This window comes from Scophthalmus maximus, chromosome 4 (assembly GCF_022379125.1).
Source record: "Scophthalmus maximus strain ysfricsl-2021 chromosome 4, ASM2237912v1, whole genome shotgun sequence".
NCBI classification, from domain to species: Eukaryota; Metazoa; Chordata; class Actinopteri; order Pleuronectiformes; family Scophthalmidae; genus Scophthalmus; species Scophthalmus maximus.
In genome coordinates this window covers 24,622,501-24,647,411 of record NC_061518.1, presented here as the reverse complement: position 1 = coordinate 24,647,411, position 24,911 = coordinate 24,622,501, and the positions used below count along the sequence as shown (strand labels likewise).

General features: G+C 44.1%; 1 protein-coding gene across 1 annotated transcript in view; it reads right to left on the bottom strand.

The window, feature by feature from the left end:
- si:ch211-186j3.6 (neural-cadherin) overlaps positions 1–24,911 on the bottom strand; it is a 290,314-nt gene that overhangs the window by 26,913 nt on the left and 238,490 nt on the right. Inside the window, exons 33-34 of the mRNA XM_035627332.2 lie at positions 12,943–13,207; positions 6,276–6,456 (exon numbers count right to left, since the gene is read on the bottom strand). Of these exons, the coding sequence (XP_035483225.2) occupies positions 6,276–6,456; positions 12,943–13,207 (446 nt within the window). The remainder of the gene's footprint in view (positions 1–6,275; positions 6,457–12,942; positions 13,208–24,911) is intronic.

The window sequence follows — 24,911 nt, the reverse complement described above, 5'->3', positions numbered from 1 at the left end:
AAATCAGTTCTGAGTTGGTTAGATCAACTCTGATTATTGTCACACGGTGTTACGCGTGTGCCCGCCCTAATATGCAAAAGCCATCATCGATGGAGCTCCGATACTACGTGTCACCATGGCAACCGGGGGCGAAAAACAAGGTCCTCCTTCGTCACGCCGTTAGAGTTGGAGATACGACTTCGTGCTTACGGAGAAAATCTGATTTCATTCAGAGAAAGAGGAGCATCAGCTGCAGCTGATGAGGAGAGACAGTTGGCGTGGGAGACAGTTACTGACCGAGTCGACATGTTAAACTGAGTAAAATAATCAAATGATTTACAACGATCTGATGTTTTCTCCACAGATGTCTCCTCTAAGTTGCTGCTATAATGGTGACACTGTCCGCTGCGCAGGAGGCCAGGCTTTGATTCTTTTTGCTCACGTCTGAACATCGTGCAATGTTATTTAATTAAATGTAGGTTTCAATCCCGCCGGCACAAAAATAACGTGGCTGCAGCTGAAAATTAATTATAAGAACATAGTGCGGATAGGTAAAGCATATGGTTTTAATCAGATTCCACATGTTAAACAAAGGAAGCTCGGTCAGGACGGTTTAAAACACTGGGAGGGATTAAGAGTCATTTTTCATGTTGAATTTATATACATTTGGTAAGAAATGTGGCATCAAAAAAGAACATTAATGTGCACCACCACGATGAACGGACTGTATTCACGAGGCACTTTTCTAGTATTAATCGACCAGTCTTCACAGTGCTTCACAGTACAAGACACATTCCCCCACATTCATAAGGCGCTTCTATACACAGCACCTCTCCATCACACATCATCCGTACACAGCCATCAGGAGCAATTTACAAGCACTTAAGGACATTTGGGCGTGTGCGGACTTCAGGGATTGAACCATCGACCCTCTGGTAAGTGGACCACCTGCTCTAAATCCTGAGCCACCCGTATCACTCGAATCATTTAGTTTGCGACTCGAACATCATTCTAGAGGGCAGTATCTCTTAAAATGGGTCTCACATAATTCACACATTTCTCAGCTCACAATTTTGTCTACTGAAAATGTGGCAGATTGTGATCAGCTTCAAGAGATAATTCGACCCTTTCACTTTCGGCATTTTGTGGATTTAAGTCAAAGGGACAAAATTGGCATTTTTTGGCAATTCATTTACAATCAGAAACCAATACTGACGACGTGAAACAACCGGGTTTCCCCCCCCCCTCAATTGGTTTGACATAGTGTAGAAAGGGAAACTTTTGTTGATATGAGGTCCCACAATTCACACAGCGTGTCAGGCTGACCACCAAGTCATGAAGTCCAACAGACTCTCTGTTGCCTTCAGTGATAAATTGTGGCGAGACATAGATCAGTGCGAGGGCATAAAACCCTTTTTTTGTTTTTTTTGTTTTACAGCGTAGAGTGTTTATGAGAGCGCGGTGGCCGTAATGATTGTGGAATTGAAGATGTGCGGAGCCACCAGGGCTATTCCGGTGTGTCCAAACTGAGCTGGTCAGGAAGCTTTGTAAGGGATGTGACCGAGGGGTGAAGTCGAGTTATCAAATTGGCTTAGGAAGTTCCCCAAATCTTGAAGTGACCCGGAGGTAATTGATCAGCAGCCATGATAAGAGCAGTTCGGATTCTCTCAATGAATAGGAAAGGAGCTTCAATGCTTCCTTTCCTATCTCCATTAGCATGGGGTACACTGGACCTCCCTGTGTGAGAGTAAGGAGATATAGACGCCTGACATTTCATTACTGCAGCGATATTTAACGTGACGCGCCATGCACGAACGTAAACGATTCAATCCGAAGTAGAAGTAGAAGAAGAAGAGTATGAATATGACCCAGAAGAGACGCACGTCATCATGTAAGTTACCGTTACATATGAATCATTTACATCTGATGTCTCACGGCGGTAAAACACACTGAAACATGCTGATGCACCCGCTGTGGTTTTTTTGTAGTTCATCTTGTGTAGTTTCACCACGGCAGACCCGCGTCACTAACATCCGCCGTTGCGTGATGACGTGGTATAGTGAAAGACGATTAGGATTCTCTGAGCAGCTGATGTCCTATCAGTCCTCCTTTACACCTTTCCTTGACCTCGTGACGTTTTCCACAGAGGTCAAGGAAGAGTAGATCGGAAGGACAATTCGACCGCACCCCAAGAACCCAACGATCAATCTAACAGAGCCTCAGAAGTCCTCTGTTGAGATGGGAGAACCTAGCAGCAAGACTCCATCGGTCAGACCCTTGGCAGAAGGGCTAGGGAGAAGCCACACTGAGTAAAATGCATGTTTGGGGTTTGCCACACGTTCCATTGGAAATGAATTTAATGACTCAAGCTTGAACAGGGATTTATCTAGAATTACATGTAACCTGTAGTTAGCTAAGGTTTTGCTCCTTGGCCTTGGAGGGAAAACTGTGTTACTCCTGCAGCTGGTGAGCTAGTTAGACGGACGTGCTAACAATCACATGTGATTATGAGTTTTTTTTCTCTAATGCATGTCATTATTAGACCATTTGACGAGTATGTTCAAACACTTGGGCTTACACTTGCTACGCTCAAATCACCTTCCAGGGTTCAGGTCCAGTGTCGAACAGAGAAAACAACACCAAACAAGCAGGGATGGAGAGGGATATCGGGAGTGGAAGGTGTGTGTCAGCAGTTCGGAGGGTTAAAAGACGGAACAGAAGCGAGCAAGATTGAAAGCCATACAAACCGAAGAAAGCGAGGGGGCCGGGAGCGAGAGCAGGAGCCGCAGTGAAAAAAGTAAATGAATAGGTTGGTGGATAGATGATGTGGCTGTGTGGATCAGAGGAGGGAGACAGAGAAGGGAAAGGCAAGATTAAAAGCGAGGAGGCTGCAACAGACTGAATGGAGGCTGATGTTTCCAGTGGCGGAAAAAAAAAAATGAATACAAAAAATTGCCGAGATTGGTGTGTGCGGCTGTAGGAGCACTCGCAGTGTTCGATCCGGAGCGCGCCGCGGCAGCCGGGTTGTACGTCTGCTGTGGCTTTTACGGCGCGCGACATTTTCCCATTTCCCCCGCCGACAAACAAAACCCGGGGAGTCATTCGGCAGCGCGCGCGAAAATGCTGATCCAGCTCGAAACAGTGTGAATCCCGTCAGGGTCGGAAAATGATTCGTTTTCACCTCCAACATTTCAGGTGTCTGGCTTAGTGACCGAGCAGGCGGTGTTCACCGCCTCATTCCTTTTGCCCACACTCTGCTCTCATGGGGGTTTCGAACTACTGGAAGTCCCTCAGGGGCCACATGAAGTAGACGGACAACAACAAAACGGCACGTGTCAAAAGTTGATCCGGGCTCACCCTCGTTCAACTTTCGCGCGCGCGGTGCGGTTCGAGCATTAGCCTCACTGACGCCGCGTTTACCCCGAAGGTGCCGACGCGGTGAAGAAGGAACCACGTCGGTTGGTGTTCTGGGAGTTGATATAACCAGCCGACCAATTCTTTAGAGGAGACCAAACGGCCGCGTCAGCAGCCTCAAAATGGAATTTGAATTGAAAGTCCTAGTTTCTCCTGTCGTGCACACCAGCACAGCCTGCGACAACAGAGGCCTTGAGAATAGTGTCGCTGTGCTGATCTGAGGCCGCTGACCTGACCCCAACCCGGCCCATGACTGAGAGGCCGCGTGAGTTGACTTGCTCATTTTCAAAGAGAAGACATCAAATTGAAAAAGAAAACCGGAGATCGTCTGGCTTTAAAGTCCCAATTTTTTTCTTTTTGGGGTTCATCTCAGCTCGTGTTTTTTTTCCAATCAAGGAACTTTACTGTACAGTAACAAACGGAGTTGGACTTTGTGTATGCGCGGATGATACGAATCCCAAATTAAATTGAAAAAGGCCCTGGGAAAAAAAAAGAAGAAAAGTAACACTAAGATCAGAAAGAAAACTGAGATGAGCGAAGACAGAAACAGCTACAGTGGGATTTCCACCCATCTTTTATCTTGGCTGATTATCCTCAGGCTTTGGAAAGGGGATCCACCAGAGTCACATTCCTTTTGAGCTGCTGATGCAATCAGTCATCACCGGAAAAAAGAAAGGAAAAAAAAGAAAAAAAAGACATTGGACTACAGGCTCAAAATGACTTAACTGATGCAGCGGAGGTTGAACATGTTGGACTTTTACTCTCTAGACCGGACTCCAAAACCGCCCAGATCCTACAGTTCCCATGATGCAACTCCAGAGCCACATAGGGTTAGACCCGGCGAAGGCCCACAACGTTCGAAACTCCACGTCCCAAGCTCTTAATGCAGCCGTCTTGCTGCTCACACCGGCCAGAAAATGTGTTATACAACATTATAGTCTTTTAACAGGATTATTTGCTATGATTCTGTCTCTGTATATTCTGGGTCTGTCGCTGCTGGAGGCAGGACTCCCCGACAGACGGCATATTGTACTTCAATGGGATCTTCCTGGTTAAGAAGAAGAAGAAAAAAAGGATGAAGGAAAACAATGACAAGTAAATTTATCCTTTTTTTTCGACAAAAAAAAATCGGTGGTTTTCTTTCTGAACAGCTTTTCAGAAATGGGATACGTAAGACCGCCGGCGTCACCTGTCTGCCGGCGTGACGGCTCGTCTGTCTGTCAGCCGCGATGTTACTTAAAGCTCCGTTGAGACATGGTAGCACACAGCGGGGAGCCGGGAGGGGGCGAACAAGAGCGAGAGACATTTCTGTGGTGATCAAAGGGGAGTTTGAAATGATATTAAATCGAGGGGGAAGCCTTTTTTTTTTTTCTCCTTTCACAGGTTTAAATCAGTGAGGCACTTTACTTCTCCCATGTCACCCCTTTAATTAGGGAGGGGAGCGCACGCAGCACCTCCTAATAGAGAGTCACGTCACTTTTTATTATTTCACATTGTCAGAGAGCTGCCGTCACAGGCAAATGAACGGCAGGACATTCACACGACAGAACTCCTGTTTGATTCCCTGATTGTTTGTTCCCTGAGGGCTGGGCAGTAACGGATCGCATGTGATCTGGTGATTGTGCAATCGGATTACAAAAACAAAAGTAACTGTAATCAGACCAGATTACATTGGAAAAAAAATGTTACGTTGTGAAGGATTACTTGATCACATTTCGATTACGTCTTTTAAAATATGGCAATTTTAAAACATAGAACATAAACATAAAAAAAATAACTAGACATAATAACCAATGCTATTGAAAGGCACGGCATACATGCGGAAGGCAATCCAAGCAGCTCGACCTGGTTATCTGTTTTTGAAGGCTGATTTGATTTCTAAATGCTGCATGTTCTACTGTTTGTTCTACAGTATAACAACAATATATTACTGGATACATTGCTCAACAATATATCACTGTGTACATTCCCCTCAGGTTGCGAATTTTGGACATGTTTTATTTAATAAATTTAAGCTTTACAGATAAAGATAACGGAGCAATCATTGATTTTTTATTTACATTTAAAATGGAAGAAAGATTTCTGAGTGAACAAGAGTTGCAACAAATGCTTTTTTTGGTTAGTTTTGCAGTAGTTATATGTACATATGTAGTACTATATTTCTGTATGAATGTGTGTAAATGGGTGATTGTGACTTCTCTGAGTGGTCAATAAAATTAAAAAACGCTATATAAACCCATTTATCATATAGTATACCGTGACATATTTACAATGTTTGATTTTGAAGTCATCCAAAAGTAATCCACAAATATTCAGATTAGATTAAATTATTTTTGTAATCCAATGGATTACGTTACTGATAACAAACATTGCCATGTCATTTGCATTCAGAAACTTTTCAAGGTAATCTGACCATGTTGTTCACATGCTGTATGCCATGTGTTATTTTGTTCATACTTGCAATTGACATGGAAATAAACAAATAATACATAATCTGTGCTGGTCAGATCCCTGTGTTTTCATTTCTTTTAATTGATTTTACTCTTTTTTTTTTATAGTCAATTGCCACATCTGACCCTTATGCACATGTGGGACTTTGTGCTCCATGAAATGATTGAGAAGGGAATTTGCACAGACATTTCATCATCTTTGGAGCAAATAAAGGTTAAGTGTTTTGTTTTTCCCCCACAATTTTCCAACATTCTCAAGAGGGTCTGGTTTGGGGTATTTTAAAACACATTTATTTGGCTTCGAACAAAAATAATACCAAGGTCAAAGGCAGAAAAATGGCTTTAGAGGCAGCATGAGTTGGTTTTAATGTATGTCTCCTCATGCCTTTCAGTTTGTGTGTGCGCTGTATGGGCTTTTGTGTGCGTGCGTACCTGCATTCGTGCACTCTCCACAGGTCGACGCAGGTGAACGGGGCACTACACTGGTTCCTTTTGCAGGAGTCAGACAAGCACCCGAGGGAGAGGCCTTGTACGCTGACCTGGGAAACCCCGTCTCGCGGCTGGCTGTCCAACGGCATGTAGCGACCATTGATGCGTAGGTCCCTCATGCAGCCTGCAGGAGGAAAAAATGACAAAGAAACACACTGTTATCTGCATTCACCTCCACAGACACACAATTTAATTATACAGAGCCTCGTGTACCTGGTGAGCAAACACGTCAATCCCACTTTCTAGGAGCCGGACTGCTCGGTCAGGTTCACTGCTATCCAAGGTTTAGCAAGAATATTTCTTTGGTGGAAATGGTAAGATTGATCTCCTTATTGTAAAGTGTTTCACACAGTTTGAAAAAAAATTTAAAAAATCCCTGAGCACACCGAAGGCAAAGATCTGCACAGATGTACAGTATGATATCATATTGACAGATGTCACCACTTCTCTGGGGTAGATGATGCCTGAGACACTTACCAACGCATCTGGAAGGCTGTCTGCAAAATACTGCACACACTCAGTAGAACTCAGAGAAACATTGCTAATCATGGGTAGAAAGTAGGGATGTTCCGACCCGAAATTCAATATCGGTATCGGGGCAATATTGGCCAAAATAACTGGATCGGATATTGAATAAGAATTAAAATAAGAAGTAAAATCCAATCCAATACATTACAGTAAACATATCAAATAAATGCCTATTTAAATTGCCTTGAACGACATTCCGGCATCATGTTTTCTTGTTAATTTATTATTATTTAATTAACAGTTTCCAGTTCAATTTGTTTTTGCTTGTTTGAAAGGTGCTGACAAAAGAATTCCTAAACTCAGTCATGTTGCTGGCTATGTGCGTCTTCCTTTAGGGGAGCTGATTATTCGTCTTACAGGTGAGTATGAGGTTTTAGATGGGAAGGTTAAGCAAAGTGCATCCTGACCAGTGCATTATTGATATTTTTACTTACGAGTGGGGAAAAGATTGTATCACATTAGTATCAGATACTCAAGGTTGCAGGATTGGACACAAAAAAGTGGTATCGTCCCATCCCTAGCAGAAAGCCACGGCAAACTTCCACGGGGTGGATATCATTTTCATTTGGGCCATTGTGTCTGTCATTCGTTATAGCTACACTTATAACTGAGTGAGCCAAAGAAAATTAAGAATGAGCAGTTGGATGATCAGACGGATTTTAAGCGAAGCGCACAGATTAGAAAACGTGAACAGGAGAATTACTAAGCAAAGCACCCATCACCCTGGTTCAGCTTTCTCAACTCATGTGAATGTGGAATACTGTATATACACGCCCCCGCGACGCACAGTGCACAGCGACGTTATCGCGGGCGCATTACGACCAGTTGAATGTGAATGTTTGTGTATGCCGACTTTGTCCCGCTTATCGTTTAATGGTCCCTTAGCAGCTCTAATTGTTTTGGGTTGTTTTTTCTCTTGTAGCCTAATGCGTATGTCTTCATTTCATCCCTTCGCGGCGGCGTTGTGTTTGCTCACACTACTTGTACACTCGAATTCAAGTGCACGAGAGGGTCAACTCGGAGCCTGGGTGGCGAGGTGGAGGTGGGGCTCATGGAATGCAGAGCTCTGATGGCTTACGTGCACTATCGTCACCGCGAGAATGCACTGGATATATGTTGTAAATATATATATATATATTTTTTGACAGTCTACATGGTTTGTTTTACATTCTCTACAATCCTCTGAAAAGGAGGATTTGTTGCCTGCTTCATTTAACAACGTAAAACTCAACTATCCTCAAAAAATATCATTGGCTTGAATCCTCTAAAAGTAAACTCTTAAAACCACTACTAATCATAAGTCATATATCAGTGTGGAAATCCAACATTGATTTGTTCCCATGCCCTCCGTACCAACAGGTCTCACTGCAGGCCCCAGGGTTCCTGAGATGTGTTGACCAGCAGCCGAGGTAACGCTGCGATCACTCGTTACGTCGGCCCCGAGTGCAGTGAACTCTGCTCGAGCGTCACCGCGGAGCCACGAGCGCCCGAGGACACTCATTCCCGCAGTTTAACTTCTCGGCACTTAATTGCGAAGTAGGTCCACTCAGTCAACACTGCATTCCCCCTCTGCTTACGAAGACGCGCTCACAAAAGGGAATGGAAATGCACACGCACGCACACACACTAAGTTCACATTCCCTGCCACCATCTCTCACGTCTGCCTCCTTTGAAGCGAAACACCTTTAAAGTCCATTTAATAAACACATGCATTGTCTTTTACTGCCCGAGGCGCAGCCGGCTACACCGCTCACAGCTCAACTCCAGGGAGCTCCCTCTCTCTCTCTGTCTGTCTTTATATCTGTCCAACCTCCTCTTCTCTCTGCTATCACAAAGTTTTCTTCTCGTTTCCATGTATCCCCCGTTCAAACTGCTTGACCGCGCGAGTCATCGTGTAGGACCACGTGTGCAGTCCCTCCTCTGTCTCTCTCTCAAACCAGGGCTAAAAGTTCGCCGACTACCGTACTTTATGACTCATTCGCTGACCTATATTAAGCCGAGTCCACATATTGGGGGGGGGGGGGGACTTGCTGTCATGTGTAGCCCCAGCCTCCGAAGAATCGGCGTGTGCCTGTGCCCTTTGTTGAGCGGGCTGTTCCAGCAGTTTTTTTTTGGGGGGGGGGGGGGACCGGGAGCAGTAGGCTAAGCTGTGGCAGTCTTCAGATCTACAGTAACTGTCAGCAAGAAAGAAAAAAATTTCTGAAAATGTCAAACTAGAAGAAAGCATGAGCAAGACAAAAGTAACAACAGGGAAATACACACTTGACAAAGGGAACTGTCTGTGAGTGTGCACGCCAGGGCTGAGGCTCACACAACTGACACACATCTCACGCTCGCGCAAGACTTTATTTTTGGCCAGACCACATGTTAACGCGTCAAGTTGTTTCTCTCCGTCCACCCTGGCAATGTTGGCGCCCCCCACCCCCAGGGTGTTTGCAGGAGCCTACATGACAAAGCCAACCCCACCCCATCATCCGTCCAACACTAATCACCACTTGCAATGCAAGGAATTAAACATCTAAGATATGCTAAATATACAATGACATACAATGATCAAACTATTAATGATGTATTAATAACACATAATGAATAATTCAAGAAACTTTTGAGGACCGTTAAGAATAATTTCATCCTTTCTCGACTCATATTGCAGCTGCCACTGCTGGACAGTCTCGGATGGTGCATAATAACGTGCATGCATTGACAACTTGCACCACGTCATGACAGCAGACAGTGTTCGTCACGACGACAGTTCAGGGGCAGATGGTCTGTTTTTGTAATTGAAAGAGATCAGTGCTGAGCTAGAAGTTACGACCATGGATGGCGGCTCCCTTAGCATTCTGCGATATATTGAACAGTTTCTTTTTGAAGACATTTCAGTATGAACCGTACAGCGATCTCTCTAACAGGTGCATAGGTAGATGCATCGTATCGAGCGCTTCCACACTGTAGGTTGGCATTAATGCGTGAAACGGCACACAATCTGCCGTCTGACAATGGAGGAGCAAATACATAACACGGTGCTCATTTGGGCGACTGTGGCTCAGGACGTAGAGTCGTGAAGGTTGGCGGTTCGATCCCAGCTTCCGCCAGCCCACATGCCGTTGTGTCCTTGGGCAAGACACTTAACCCTATCTCGCCTCTGACGGCTCTTCCGACAGTGTATGAATGTGACAGAAAAATGCGTGGTAAATAGCAGTGCTGTATGAATATGGGTGAATGTGACTTTCCTGTCAAGCGCTTTGAGTGGTCTATATGTAAATACAGTCCAAAATACAGTCCATTTGTCTAATTCTATGTTGGCTCTGTTGGTGTTAAGTTGTAGAGCTGGTCTGTGAAAATGACAGTTGGGCAAAACTATTTGGAGCTTTGACGCACTTTTTTTGCACCATTTATGCAAAAAAGAAAACAAACGGTACTGTACCTGTCAAACATTCAGAAATGTAAATGAAAGTTAGCCCCTCATTGTTGTTTTTCCAAACATTCAATGGCAGCTCGATTCAAATCATCTGATTCATATTGTATATGATGTATTCATTTTTATGAAAATGTAATGAACAAAAATTCAAGCATGTCCACTTGTTTGAGTGGTGACACACATTGCACTATTAGAAATCCATTTTCTTGTAGCTGATGGATAAAATATTGCTGTCTCGTCTTCGCAAGTGAGTGTTGGGGCATACGCGGTTCAAGGGTTGTCCACTGAGCTTTCGGTTATTTAAACTTCTTTGACCAAACTGGCAACACACAATATGAGAGGCTTTCTGATCCACAAGCCTTTTCTTTGGTGGTCAGCTTTATGCTGCACATCAAAGAACTGTTGTCAGAGACGGTTTTCCACACACCAGGTGTAAAAGAGCAGCGAATGCGAAGGTCTTTGTGAACTGGACGCGCCGCGGCATGAATCCCGAGCTCTTGGCACCACTTCCCCTTGTCAGTGTCGTTCAATTCGCCTTGCATTCGCACTCGGGAGCTGTCGAGTACGCCTGCATGGGAACAGCTGGAGGAGCAAGAGGCTGAAGGCCAACTTGTTAAATGAACAATAACTTGTGATTATTTGTATTTTTTCCCATAGCACCAACTGAAGCCTCAGCAATCTCTTGGCCAAGGGCTGACATTTCTTACAATCAAGACTTTCAGGGATTACCACTCACCAGATGTGAAGAGAAGAAAATAAAGTTGACAGAGTTTTAAAGGCCCGTGGTTATCGAGACTGCAAAACACAGCTGACCCGGTGTCACAGTCATGATTGACATGGTTGAAGCCGAGACATGAACCACGAATGGCGTGAAAACACTTGAGGTACATTTGGACACTTTGAAAACCTGTTTCTTCTTCTCGAGCAGTTATGAGCCAACTTGTTTTTCCAGAAATTCAAAGGTTTGACGCGCAGAAAAAAAACCTAAATGAAAAGTTTGACTTTGGGACACATTTGAAGACACGTGCGGTATTTCGCGTCGTTGCGTTGCAAGTGAAAAGTGCTGACACACAGAAAGGTCACCTTTGTCTTTTGAATTGAATTGTCAATGATCTTTTCCAATTTGCTCCCAAGAAAACTCTCTTCTTTCCATCAGGTCAGCTGCACACAGGTCACATTTCATTCATGTGTCTCCACTGACTCTGACATAAAAGCTGCATCACCTCAAACTGATATTGAGGTGTCGATGACCCGCAGAGACTGCAACGCTCGGAGCCTCACGCCGGTCGGGAGAAGTGGTGTAGCGTTGTCACAAAATGTCACCAAAGTTCCCGACAAGCAGATTTCTTTTGCTTTTGAATTCAGAATGCAGAAGCTACATTCTTCACTCTCTTCACTGTGGGAAATGTCAATCAGGGGTGTTTCCCAAATGAATCGGAGACGATGAGCAAATCCTTACGTTTAAGCGGGAAACATAGTCAAACAAATGTGACAGTTCATACAGGGAATAATGGTTCTCTTTAAGATAGGAACCATTTTTTTCCATCCGTTCATTCATGTATCAAATTAAAGGAGACCTCCGTCAATAGCATTTTCCTCCTGTAGTAAATGTAATCACAGTCGATGCTTTAGCTCAGGATTCATCATTAGTTAATGAACAGCAGGGCACAAGTCGGACCCCCGCCAAAAAACAAATAGATCTGTTTGCTTTACACTTTGCTCATCACTCACTCTGGAGAGACGTCTTGACATGGCTCAGGCAGATGAATGCTAGTTAAGAAACATAAAAAAAAAAAATTCCACACATAATGGGAGAATGGATTGTGACGCATAGATCTTCCTGGAATTCTTTCAGCGGCGAACTGACGGGATCACAAAGATGGCAAAATGACACTCCGACGTAAAGAAGAGCTCTATGGGTCGCTCGTGTCTGCCCTCGGACGCCACCAGCGGCAGTGTGCCCGCGACGGGCGCGCGGGGCCTTCGACATCATCTTAAAAAGAACGACGGGCGCTCAGGTTCGGGCTGCGGAGCTGTTTGGCAAGAAAGAGGATGCGACGTGTCTGAATTTTCACGACACACCACAAAAAAGGTGGTGTGTCGTTAGAGGGCATGTGAGACAGTAGCAAGTATTCCTCCTGAAGAGTGCAGCCAGAAATAGGGTCCCTTTATCTATTTATACCATTTCAAGGGAGAAGGGAGACTGTGTTGTCTCATTCACCCAAGTGCATCTTCACTGTTAGATGGGATCACGTCCGTGCCCACAGCTGTGTGTGTGAAGGTGTGAGGAACGGGAATGCTTATAAATATATTTATTAGGGTAAAATATGAATAAAAGAATATGATTTTATACTCCTGTGCACACGAGCTATTGTCTTGCATAATGCATTATGACTCTGATTAACATTTATTCAATGCAATCAATAGTTACGAACCCTCTTAGCAACTTGTTCGTGACCCTAGCGATGCTATAATATGCTAAATAGACACTTTGCACCCTGTGTTACCTGATTCCATCTCAGGAGGTTTAAAATGTTCTCAATGAAATGACAGAATATGTTGTTTGTCCATTTCCCCTCTGGAACCACAACGTGGAAACGCGTTCTGATCTCATTGGCTGTCTGTGCCTGCTACTCATCTCCTGCTTGGGGTTTGGTCACTTACCCTGGAAGCTTTTGTTGCTCACAGTCGGGAAGGTGTTCCCCAGAATCACCGCGCCGGCGTCAATTATGATTTCTCGGCTCCGGCCCCGCGATCCCGTGACCTCCCGCTGCCCTCCGCCGCCGTCCAGTCGCAGTGTCATCTCATTGTCGTGCCGGTCCAGGAGAACCTCATGCCACTCCCCGTTGTCGAGGCGATAAGTGGGCAGGGTCACGTTGTAGTCTCCGTCGCCGAGGTTGTAGAAAACACAGAGGAGGCCCTGGAAGATCTACAATGGGAAAGGAGGACATTTAGTAAGAGGCTCAACATGTTTAGTACGACATTGGCCTGCGAAGTTTGGTCTGGAATAGAACATTCCTGTTTAGTTTTTTTGGGGGGGAGGGGGGGCAAATTGAAATCATAAACTGCCACATATTGGGACGTTGTTACTGGTTATTAAGCGTATTTTGATAAATGAATCTCAACACATAGAAAACAAAGGCATAATTGAATTAAGTGATCTTGGACCCTTTTTTTGGGGGGGGGGATGCTACCAGTCTAATTAAATTGCACTGGAATCCCATTAATCAGAGGCTGGACATGAACCACTTGTAAAACACTAATGAGTAAGAGTTCAGCGTTCAATGTATTGGATTGTCAACATTCCTTGTGACAGCTACGTGAGGATGCTTTCCTTCCTAATGCTGCATCGGTAAAAAGGAGCAAGCTGCTTTGCACATTAAAGCATTTTTGCTAAAATCATGCAGACCCATCTATAAAGTGCAGAGACGACTAAAGGGCAAGTATGACTATCTAGACCAAGCAAAGACAAAACCTTTTTCGGTTCAGATTAATTCTTACCCTTTTCACCGCTGTCAGGCGAAATGACTCTACGTTCCCTTGCTGCTGTCTCAAAGTAGCGGCAGGAGTTGATGTCATTGCTTTTGTCTTGAGTGTAATAAAACTTCACTTCTGATGCAGTTGACGAGCCACTACATGAAAACTTGTCAGGTTTCAAGTTCTATTGTAAACTGATGCAACCCACAACGTGACAACGGCCTTTAAAATGCCACGGTAGCTGCTCAATACACAATATTAACGTTGCTTAGACTCATTTACTCATTGACTCATTTACAACAGCGTCTGATCGGTTATCACAAGCTGAGACACCTGCAAACTGCAACATCTTTACATCACACAGCGTCGGGCATATTTCCATAGTAAACACAGGCTTGACAATTGATCAACATCAACCCACTGCGGGTGAGCCAAGATGGCTGACGACCAGTTCCTGCGTCGCGTGTGCACGTAGCGATTACTGAAGAAAACTGGACAGTGGCCATGAAATACGACCCTTTTCTCATAAATATGCAGCACATCAGCTGACAGTAGAGATCTCTACGCCAGACCACGTCAGCTGACTGCTCAGCTGATCCTCTTCTCGAATTCAATTGGCTAAGCTCATACTGTGCGCTCTATTTAAGCTGCTTTTAACCTGCCCACTTCTTGCTTTACTGCACGCTACTTTGCAACCCGCCTCCACCCCAGCACCTCCTTTTCCCACTGTATCTGACTGAATCAATGTCATGTGTTGTCACTGATGCCTGCTCTATTCTGCACTGGGGTTTTTTGGGGGGGGGGGCTGCTGCTCTCCCTGCCTCACGTTCCATGAAGGCTGATGGAATGGTAGGGAGATGTGCTCTCCCTAGGTCAGTCTTTCCACCTTGGTGCGTGGAAGGGCAGGGTGGTCCCAGAACAGATATAACTTTTTGCTATTATTGAAATGAATTCATTTTGACTACAGTGGTCCTGACTGAATTGTAAGCAAATTATTCACAAGATATTATTATTATTTTTTTTTAAATTGCACAATTATCGTAAATATCGGGAAATCATGACAGCCCAGTTCACAGCACAGATCTCTGTACCCGTTGGGTAAGGGGGGGGGGGTGTAGCCTAACCCGAGTCCAAGTCGCAGGATTCAAATCGAAGTTAGATCAGGAGAAATAAAAGCTTTCACTTGCTTGGTAAAACACTGGATCAATAGGACAATTTGGTCAATAAGCCAGATCCACTCCCAGGAGGGTCGCAAACACAGGGAGAATGAAAAAGTCCCACCATTTAAACCGACATTGCTGCCACCTCCTGATGTTATAAGCCCCCCGCCCCCCTTCGAGGAGAGTTTCATCCACCAAGCAGAGGCGACATGTTTTATCGCAAAGCACCTGGAAAGTCTAGTTGTCATTTGTACTGTTGCTATGAACTTGTAAAAACATGCTGTGCCTACACACACACACATGCACGCACGCACGCAAAGAAAGAACGCAAGAAAGACAACTTGTTGATAAAAACTGTGATGAAGGGATGGCAAGGGGAGGGAGGGAAAGAGGAAACTGATGGATGAGAAGTGACAACAGTGGGAGGAAAAAACCCAGACACATTCCTCATGTTTGCACAACAGGTTGTTTCACTCCAACCGCAGATCTCGGGATTTTAAAAAAACGCTTCCATTTTGGCTTGGCAGTAATGCTAATTGCATGTCTATCACAGAGAAATATTCATTTCAATCATATCCAGCAGCCTGTGTTTCTCTGTGTTTGTGTGTGTGTGTGTGTGTGTGTGTGTGTGTGTGTGTGTGTGAGAGAGCGAGAGAGAGGGGGAGAGAGCGTGATAGAGAGAATAAGTCCGAAGGCCATTTTCAGAGGGATAGGGTGGTGGGTCTTCCTCATTTCAATTTCAAACTGCTTCCTCCAAGTGTCCCACTGAGCCTAATTTTCTCCTCTCCATCTTCCTCAGCAACCACTGCCACGGAAACGGACGACTGAGAGACAGACACGGTGAGATGGAGAGGAGAAGTGGGCGACCACCATTAATGCTCCACTACTCCTCAACATAAAATGGAAAAACCCATAAAGCTAAAAAAAAACATCACTTGTCATCCCTCGATGTACCTCTCTACTGATTTGTCCCATCTTCTCTTTTTATTCTCCCATAACTCTCTGCTACATCAGGCCCCCCCGCTCTTCCACATTCCATTTGACATCCATGTCTTCGCTCCTGTACAATGGTCAAATGTTAACAATACATTCTGACACGAGTACCATAGTAACTATGGGTAGTTGATGCAAATAAATAACGTAGCATATGCTGCCAAACCCTCACGATTGACAAAAATCAAAGCAAATTTTAAATTATTGTATTAAAATTCATATAATACAAACAAATACAGTGTGATATTGAAAGTCCTGCCAAAGAAAAGGGTGATGACTTTCATTCAATTGTAGAGAGCCAAACAATATGTTATCCGGCCTTATATACGATCATGTAAGGGTTGATGAATGAAAAACTTCACAGATTAAAAATTGAACTGGATGATAACTAGTTTCTGTTTTTCAGAACTGGTTTTAATGAATTCAACATGGGTGAGATTTGACCCCGGGATCTCTGAGGGCACAAACTGTCCTCCAGCACAACATGGGGTTAAAGCAGCTGGACGCCTCCAGGTCTGTGAATCGGAGGAGCCGAGCTCATTTCAAGGTTCTGCGATGAAGCATTAATTATATTTAGAATCCGCTGGGACCAGTGCTTTTTAACCAGGCGCTCGCACAGCTACCTGATTTAACCGCCAATTAAAGCTGAGCGGAGCGCAGCAGCTTGGCTCCTGCTTCGCTCCCTGGGTGGCGTGCGGGTGAACGTGTTCCATGGCGTGTGTGTGTCTGGAGGGGTGTGCCTTTGCAACAGAGCCTCACACACTTGGTGTGTACGAAGGTGTGTGTGAGACTCCATTTTTGAGTAAACAGTCCCACCGCAGGGACGGTTTGTCATTTCCCCAGGTGCCTTCCCTGCGACAGGCTGCTCTTCACGCCGCAGCCTTCCAGTATCACAGACACGAGCAGACGATGTGTTAATCTGCCCCGGTCTCATGACTAAATAATCCTGTGCAAATGCAGATTAAATGCATATATGATCGCCTTGTGCAGACTGGGGAATGCACACTACCAGCAACACCAAACAAAGTCTTCTTTATTTTTATTTCCCTACCTCCAGATATCTGGTCTGCAGTGTGCTGCTCGAAAGTCTGGATATTGATTTGGTCGTAACACAGATAGATAAATAAATACATAAATAAATACATAAGAACCATGCTACAGGGCAAATGGCGTCACTTTGAATTCTTACTCGCCTAAAGGCAGATGAGTGTGATTTATGTTAAACGCTCCGTGCAAACGCCCGGAGCTCCAGCTTGGTGTTGATTTCAAGTGGTACCGAGTGTCCGTTAAAGGAAAGTTTATAGTGATTTAAGAATATTTCCCAAGGTTTCTAAGGTTCCTAGGAAGATGTATGTAAAAAGGAAAGGAAAGTGTACCATCAATAAGCTTAATTTTAATCCAAGTAAATATTTATATACTTTGTATACTCTAATACTCGAAAAATGCATAATCCTGTGCTGGCTAGTTGTGTCCTGTCTGCAATTTCTTTCTTCAAATACCTGTTATTCTACACTCAAGGTAATCTTAATCCTCTAACCTCAAGAGGTTAAAAGGGCCCTGTGGAGTTTTCTCCTGAACATTTTTTTTATGTATACTTTCAAAACACATTTTGCGTATTGACGCAAGCGCATGTGAATCATCACACATGTACATAGTTTAAAAAGAACGCTGCTATCTCTGCTAGACAGAAGGATGCCAATGCTATGGAAGACTTCCTGCTTGGTATCAGCACCAAAGAGGAGCACCCCATCTGACCCCGGTGACCTCAGACCAGTGTGTTTGTTTGACGGCCTAATGTGGAGGGTGCTGTTGTCCACCTCCCTCACTCTCACCTGGAGAGTAGTGGTGGCAGAGCTCGTTGCGAGAATCTCGTTGCATGTTTTTTTTCTAGCGTTTTCAAAACCATCCAACCAGTTGTTGCCCGGGGTGGCTGCCAGTGCATGTGCTGTTCCACTTGTTCTCTGGCTATCAGTTGAACGAGCCACAGTTTGTCCATCCGATGTGGTGGTTAGAAACCAGCCGGTCACTCGGTACACCTTGGATTTCCAGAGTGGCTCTTATGTCATGCCCTCGGCAGAAGTTCTACGACGAGTCTGTGGTTGGGGGGTTTATTAGAAACGGAGAACAGGGAACAGGTGGCTAACAGTAGGCGTGCTGCTCCTGATTTTGGACAAGGGGTTAGGGAGACGGTGGTCAACTTTAGGAGGATGAAAACTGCAACCATACCCATTACCATGATTGGTAAGGAGGCAGGAGCACTGCAAGTGATTGGGTGTGCACTTGCACAGCGGACTGGAGCAGAGGCCCGACACTGACACTGTGAACAAAAAAAGAGGGGTTAAGCCGATCATGACCTGGAGACGTTTGACTCATTGAGGACTAGGAGGTCAATTAAAAAAAGAACGCTCTCCATCACGTATCTATCTATGTATCTCACGCCTAACTTGTTAGCCCGGGGAGGGTGTAAACAACCATGTTCTACATCAGCGACAGTAGCCACTTGTAATGCAATCCAAGTCAACTGTCCTGCCATAAAGTCTACTTTTTATAAAGTCTACTTTTTGCGCTGACGGCACAGCTCTGTTATACTAGACTTGATTGCACTCTGGTGTTTTATGGCATATGTGCATTTGTACAAATTCCCCGCAGCAGATTGTTTTATCCACTTCCACTTTGCCTCTTCTCTCGACTGATTGCGAGAACTACTTTCATGGAATGGCTGTATTTATCCATCATTCTTTCACGATGATTGACAGCAAGGATCCCAGTGAGCATAAGGCATGCAGTGCCAAGTTCTGGGTAAGATGTGTGTTGCCAGAAACAAGAAAACTACTGAGTCTTTTTTGAACTTCTTCAATATTGTCCGTACTATCAACAATCTCTATCAGCGTCTGAGACTTGTAGAAGAAACTACAAGCAGCCCAGGCTAACCCAGTCACAGTTCCTGCAGTCCGTGTGTGTTATGTCAGTTTGCCGCAGTGTCAAACTTTTCAGAAAGGCACACATCAGCTATAGCTTAGCCTACAGCATATCTACAGAATTTGTGGCTGTTGTCTGGGTAAGCCATAACCCCTCAACAAAAGCATAACATTCAGCTAAAGGGAAAACAACTTATCACTTAAAGTTTGTAGTGTGGGAACAATGGCGTGATCCTTTGCTGACTTCATGCTGTGGTTGGTGAGAATTTCGTCCCTGCAATAACAGTGAATCCCTCAGTTCAACAATTTGCTATGTGTTTCATGAAAAATAATAGTCAGTCTCACTGTGGGGAACCAAGTGTTGAAGAACACGCACGGCCGCCTTTGCAAAGAGTATCAACAATTCAAGCTACTACTTGCCCAGAATTTTTACTAGAACACCAATTTAATTTCATTATGACACAACATTCTCCTCAGCAGTTCCCACTAAAGTTGAGCCACCTAAATCTTGTGTGAATATAATAAATCTATCATTACATATAGATAATACATAATATCATAAATCTATCATCTATAACAGTGAAGCACAACGTAAGTTTCATCTCAGAAAGGACTGACACTCATAGAGTCAATACATGACATGGAGTTCTGTAGTTTCAAAAATTAATGTTCATGATTTCAAAACACAGTTGTTATACCGACCTTCACCACTATCTCCACCGAAGGCAATAAGAATAATCTAATGATGAAACTCATGTATAATTATCTCCTATGTTTGGTGTCTAATAATAATCCAAGTACTCACTACACATCCCCCACCTGTAATATTAGAGCTGATGAGCGATAATCCGAAATCAACACTTTGTGTTATGGGTCACAGTTTTCATGTCTGAGATGATACTTGATTTTGAGGTAATGGAATGATAACAACCATACTTTTACATTTTGTCCACCAAAGCGTTGTAGTCGAGGCAATACATCTCCAAGTCGAGCCCCATGTCCCCAGAGTCTGAGTATAAGTGACCGAATAGTCCCAGTCGACTCCTCATTACCTTTGTCAGAGTGAAGGTCTAACTCATCAAGGTCCAATTTGATGCCAAAACCGCGAAAAGCAGAGCGCAAGGTTCGGACCATCTTTGCACTATTACTGACAGTATGCATGTGAACGTTTATGTAGGCTGAATTATAATTGCCTGTTGCCGAACAAACAAAAAAAAGGTCAGAGTCAAACAGGGTTAATGCTGGAGTCTGAGTCATCGGTGCTGACGTCCAAGTCAAATCACGAGTCCTAACCAACCAGGACTGGAGTCGGGCTCTGAGTGGTAGAACACATGGCTCACTCTGATGCCACTGAAGTGTCTTCACCACAAAGGAAACTGACAAATGATGTAAAGAGGGGAGGCAGACGCCAGAGACTCTGAGATGAGATGTGCGGCAGTGAGAGGAAGGAGGAAAGGATTGAGGCAAGAGGCGATGATGGATGAAACAAAAACCAAACAAACAGAGACACAAAGATGGGATCTGAGGAAAAAGTGTTTGTATGTGTGTGTGTAGGGGGTTGGGGGGGGGGGGGGGGTGCAGCTTTACTGAGAGGAGAAGCAATAATAAAATCTCAGACTTGTCAAACCTTTCATGTTGCAACGACACACCATAAAACTGATTTACTTACACCATTATTCCACCTGACAGGGCCGCCCATTGCCCACACTCACTCACTGACTTCCTCTCTCTAAAATCTGAAATGCATGTATAATTCTTGCTCTCACACTCTGAATTTCACCATTATCTTATTTTAAAAGTTTGTAATGCTCAGTGCATTCCAGGAGATGTCTACATCACTCATGCAAGGTGTAAGGGTGCATGTATTAAAAAAAAAAAAAAAAAAAAAAATTCAGCCATAAGATTTCCTTGACAGAGGGATTTAAGAAAACATTTTGGTCATATTTAAAGGTGACTATGCTCTAATGTTCAGAAAAGGCATCAGTGTTCTCATACTGCCCATTCCTGCAGCTCCTCTTTTCACCCTCTGTCTAAAACGCCTGGATTTCTTTTAGCCCCGCCTCCCTATAAACCCCAGTCTGCTCTGATTGGTCAGCTGGCCCAGTCTGTTGTGATTGGTCAACCGCTTTTAATTCTCAGATTGCAGACGGGTTTACCCAAAAAAATCACAGTGGGAGAGATATCTGAAGCAGTTCAGAGCCCTGCTGTAGGGTTTAGCCAGCTCACAAAAAAAACTAAAAGCAAAACACAGGGTAGTCTTTTTTCATAGTTTGTGGCCTGGCAGGCTCCACAGATACACACATTTTATGTGCACAAACACTGAAAAAGAGATTTTTGCACAAGATGTCACCTTCAATAACTGCAAAGCTGATTGAGCACAAGGCTTGTGGTTGAACGATGAAAATGAGAACCAATGGCTTTATGTTATGCACCTGATTGTTAGCGTTGCTCTATGTGTGCACCTCTGCCAGGGAGCACACAGTGGGAGATTGAAACACACACTGTAATGGCTGGAATAACAGCTTGAAACGGCCATAGAGCTTGGCAGTAAGTGAGATGAAAAGGGATGCAAACATTGGACTTTTGGTCCTGCTCATGATTAGTTAATGATCGGCGTGGTTTACGAACGCTGCAGCAGATTTCCTGCTTAACATAGCATAGGAAAACAAATAATGTCTAACTTTGGCCTTCAATGGCGGCGTGCCAAACGTTAGGGGAGAGAACACTGTGTTGTTATTTCATTTTAATTCCACCTCCTCTAATGAACAGCCAAGCTGGCGGAATCTGATTCTGGTACAAAGTGTAAAAGGCACAGCTTTATTAGCATCACTGCACAAGACGAGACAACGATCGCAGCATAAAAAAATCGCATCAGACATCACCACACGCACAGCGCAACAGTTGACGCGCAGACTGAAGCCAGGGCTATAGATGGCAAGGTAGATCAACCAAATCTCTGGTCCCCTTGCCATACATTCCACAAGTGTCTGGAACTCCACTGGAGGAATACACACCATCGTTCGCTCACCTGCTACTTTGATCATGGTCGAACTTGTCGGTCCAAAAAATATCCAATGTGTGTTGAGATGGGTTTAAATCTGCTGACTGCGAAAGTCATAGCATATGTCTATTCTCAGAGATTTCATACTGATCAAACTCTCTAATAAACCCTTGTTCAGTTCATTCAGCGTCTCCACTCATTTGCACGATTACATTTCAATAGTTTTCATCAATGTGCTCCAAATCTGAGCAGGCAATAATTACATTACAGAGTTACTTTGACATTTGGCGCGCAGCTTGTTGGGAAAAGGTGGTAGCTTGTACCATAAAGAGGAGAGATGTGACTCCAGGTAATTTCAAAGGTGAATTTCAATTCTCTACTTTCTTGGCCGGTTGATGTGGAAAATGTCACCCACGGGTACACGCTCGCTGGGGAGTCACCTCTTTGTTTTTGGAGATAGAACTGGGCTGCGATTGTTCCGCTGAGATATCTGCAATACTGGATGATCAGTAAATCCTGGTCCACAACAAGGGCTGTTTTAAGGCACCTCTAAGGGCTAAAATCTGAAGGCATGTTTACTTACACTTCTGAGTAATTAATCAAGCAATTTAATTACTCGATTAATTATTCCTGTGTAATGAGTAACTGATTACAGTTGTCAGGTGACTTGCTCAACATATTTTCCTCCTCATGTCTCCTTCTGAGTTGGAGCACTCTGACAACACCTCGACACATCTTTACAGTGGGTCACAGCGGAGTCAGACACCCAAAGGAGAAACAGAAAAACACACGGCACACCACAACAACAATGTAAGCAAACACACGCAACAATGAATGATACCGAAGAGACAGCACACCTCCTACACCACAGAGCACTCGTTCATCCACACAAGGGGTTGTTATCTGCCCCCACATTCCACCGCTTGTTGTGAAGGTAAAGCTCCACACATCATCTGAAGCAGTTCACCACTGAAGACATGAAGATTCAATTGAAAGATGGGAGAGCTAGAATGTGAACCTTTGACCTTAATTATCCCGTTACATATACGTACATATGTGGTCTTGTTCTTTAGACCTCTGCGGATATAAATCCACTCTTGGGCAAATCCCAGCACAATTAAATCGACTTAGACTAGTATTCATTAGCCCGTATGAAACTAAGTAAACAAAAAAACAAGTTTGTGTAAAAACAGAGGAAAGTTTAGCCCAACAGAAAGAAAAAGTAATATGTTGGGTCGACCTTGTTGGAATGCAGGTCACACAAAAAGCGCAGAAACCCGGGGCTCCTCAACATTGTGAGTTTAGCAGCCAGTCAAGAGTGACGCATACTAATTCTTTCCTCTGATGAAAAGCAAACAGAAAAAAATTACCTTGACGAAAAACAAAACAACATAATCCTAGAAGGCAACATGGTTATGTTTCTATGAAAAAACATTGCAGGGTTTTCCAATGTTTCACTGTGGGGGGGCTACTTCATAAGATTACACACATTCTCATACTATCTGCAACCGAGAAAATTAATGCAGTATTTATGCAGGATAAATTATTTGAAACTGCTCCCCATGAGGCGCTGCTGAGGGAGCAGTGTGACATTTGAGAGGAAATTGTGTGAATGATAGACAGAGACTGGAACCAGATGGTTGACAGAAATGGATCAGAGGAGTGGCTATACCATAACGGCAGCTGTGGTATGTATTATCATCATTATTTCTGACGCTGCATGGTGTTGGATCAATACCTGCGGTCCCAGAATGGGATGGGGACACCGTGAGAGGGAAGGAAAGTATTGCATGGTACCAGTTGGCGGGAAAAGATGAAAAAAAAAAAAAACACAGAGGGAGGCTGGCAAATAAATAAATATGAGAGAGCAATCCAGGTGTGAGCAAAGCATCCGATGGAGAAAAAAATAGTAGAACCAATGAAGCCTTCGAGTCAAATAACCAAATAAAGGATATGATGCATTCAGACCTGGTATTTGTGCTTTCAGTGTTTACTCATTTGCACCGAATTGTTTCTTCAATTAAAGCCAGAGATCACTGTGAACTGGGATCACATCTCTAATACATTAGAGATAAAGTAAAACTTTTAAATGATACATATTATGTATCCCTTTTTTCAGTTCTTCCCTTTCCTCTAGTGTGTTATATAGGTTTTATAAAGGGAGCTCCTCCCGCCGACAGACGACACAGCTCCTGAAGCTCCTGAAAAACCTCGTCAGTAGTCCGGCCGATACTTTCGTACCATCGTGATATCGCGGTGGCACGGAAGTACATAAGGCACGTCTGGCCCGCCCCCGGACAAAGCCAGGTCAAGAGAGAGCAGAGGCCGACACTTCTTACACGCGCTAGCAGAAGTTGACCAATCACAACAAAGTGGGCCAGCTGGCCAATCAGAGCTGGCCAGGGATTCATTGGGAGGGAGGGGCCTTAAAGAGACAGGAACGATAGCCATGTGATTCAGAGAGACTCTTGAGAGATGGAGCTGCAGGAATGGCCAGTATGAAGAAGCTGTGTGTTTTTTGAACTTTGTAGATCTTTGACCTAAGTAAGTATCAACCCAAATTAAAATGATGAAGCCAAATCAGAGCAAAATACACGTGTGTATCCTTTAAAGATAAAACAAGAATAAGAAAAAAATCAGGAACCCTGCAATATTCAATATCTCACGTAAACTAGTGCAACGCTGGTCACACAACTAAATGAACAGTTCAGCATTTTGGAAAATACGCTATCTTGTTTCGTTCCTGTAGAGTGAGGATGAGAAAAATCATGATCACGAATGATCAGCATGTCATGTCTGTGCCGTGATGCTATAGCTACGGTCAATATGAGCTGGTTCTTGTTTTGCCCTATAAACGTCACATTTGCCATGTACACAGTATGTGTGTTTTGTCAAATGTTGGGTCGGTGTCTGAGCCTTCCGCGTGTGATGCTCCACTCAATAAATGTGTGTTTTAGAAACTTCTTTTCGGGGGCCACGCTCACTCCTGCAGCCGTGCCATGCTCTGTGTAACTCGGTAGACTCGTGGTGATCGTTGTAGTGCTTCACAAAATGGAGGACCTGATCATTTGGTCCTTTAGTTCC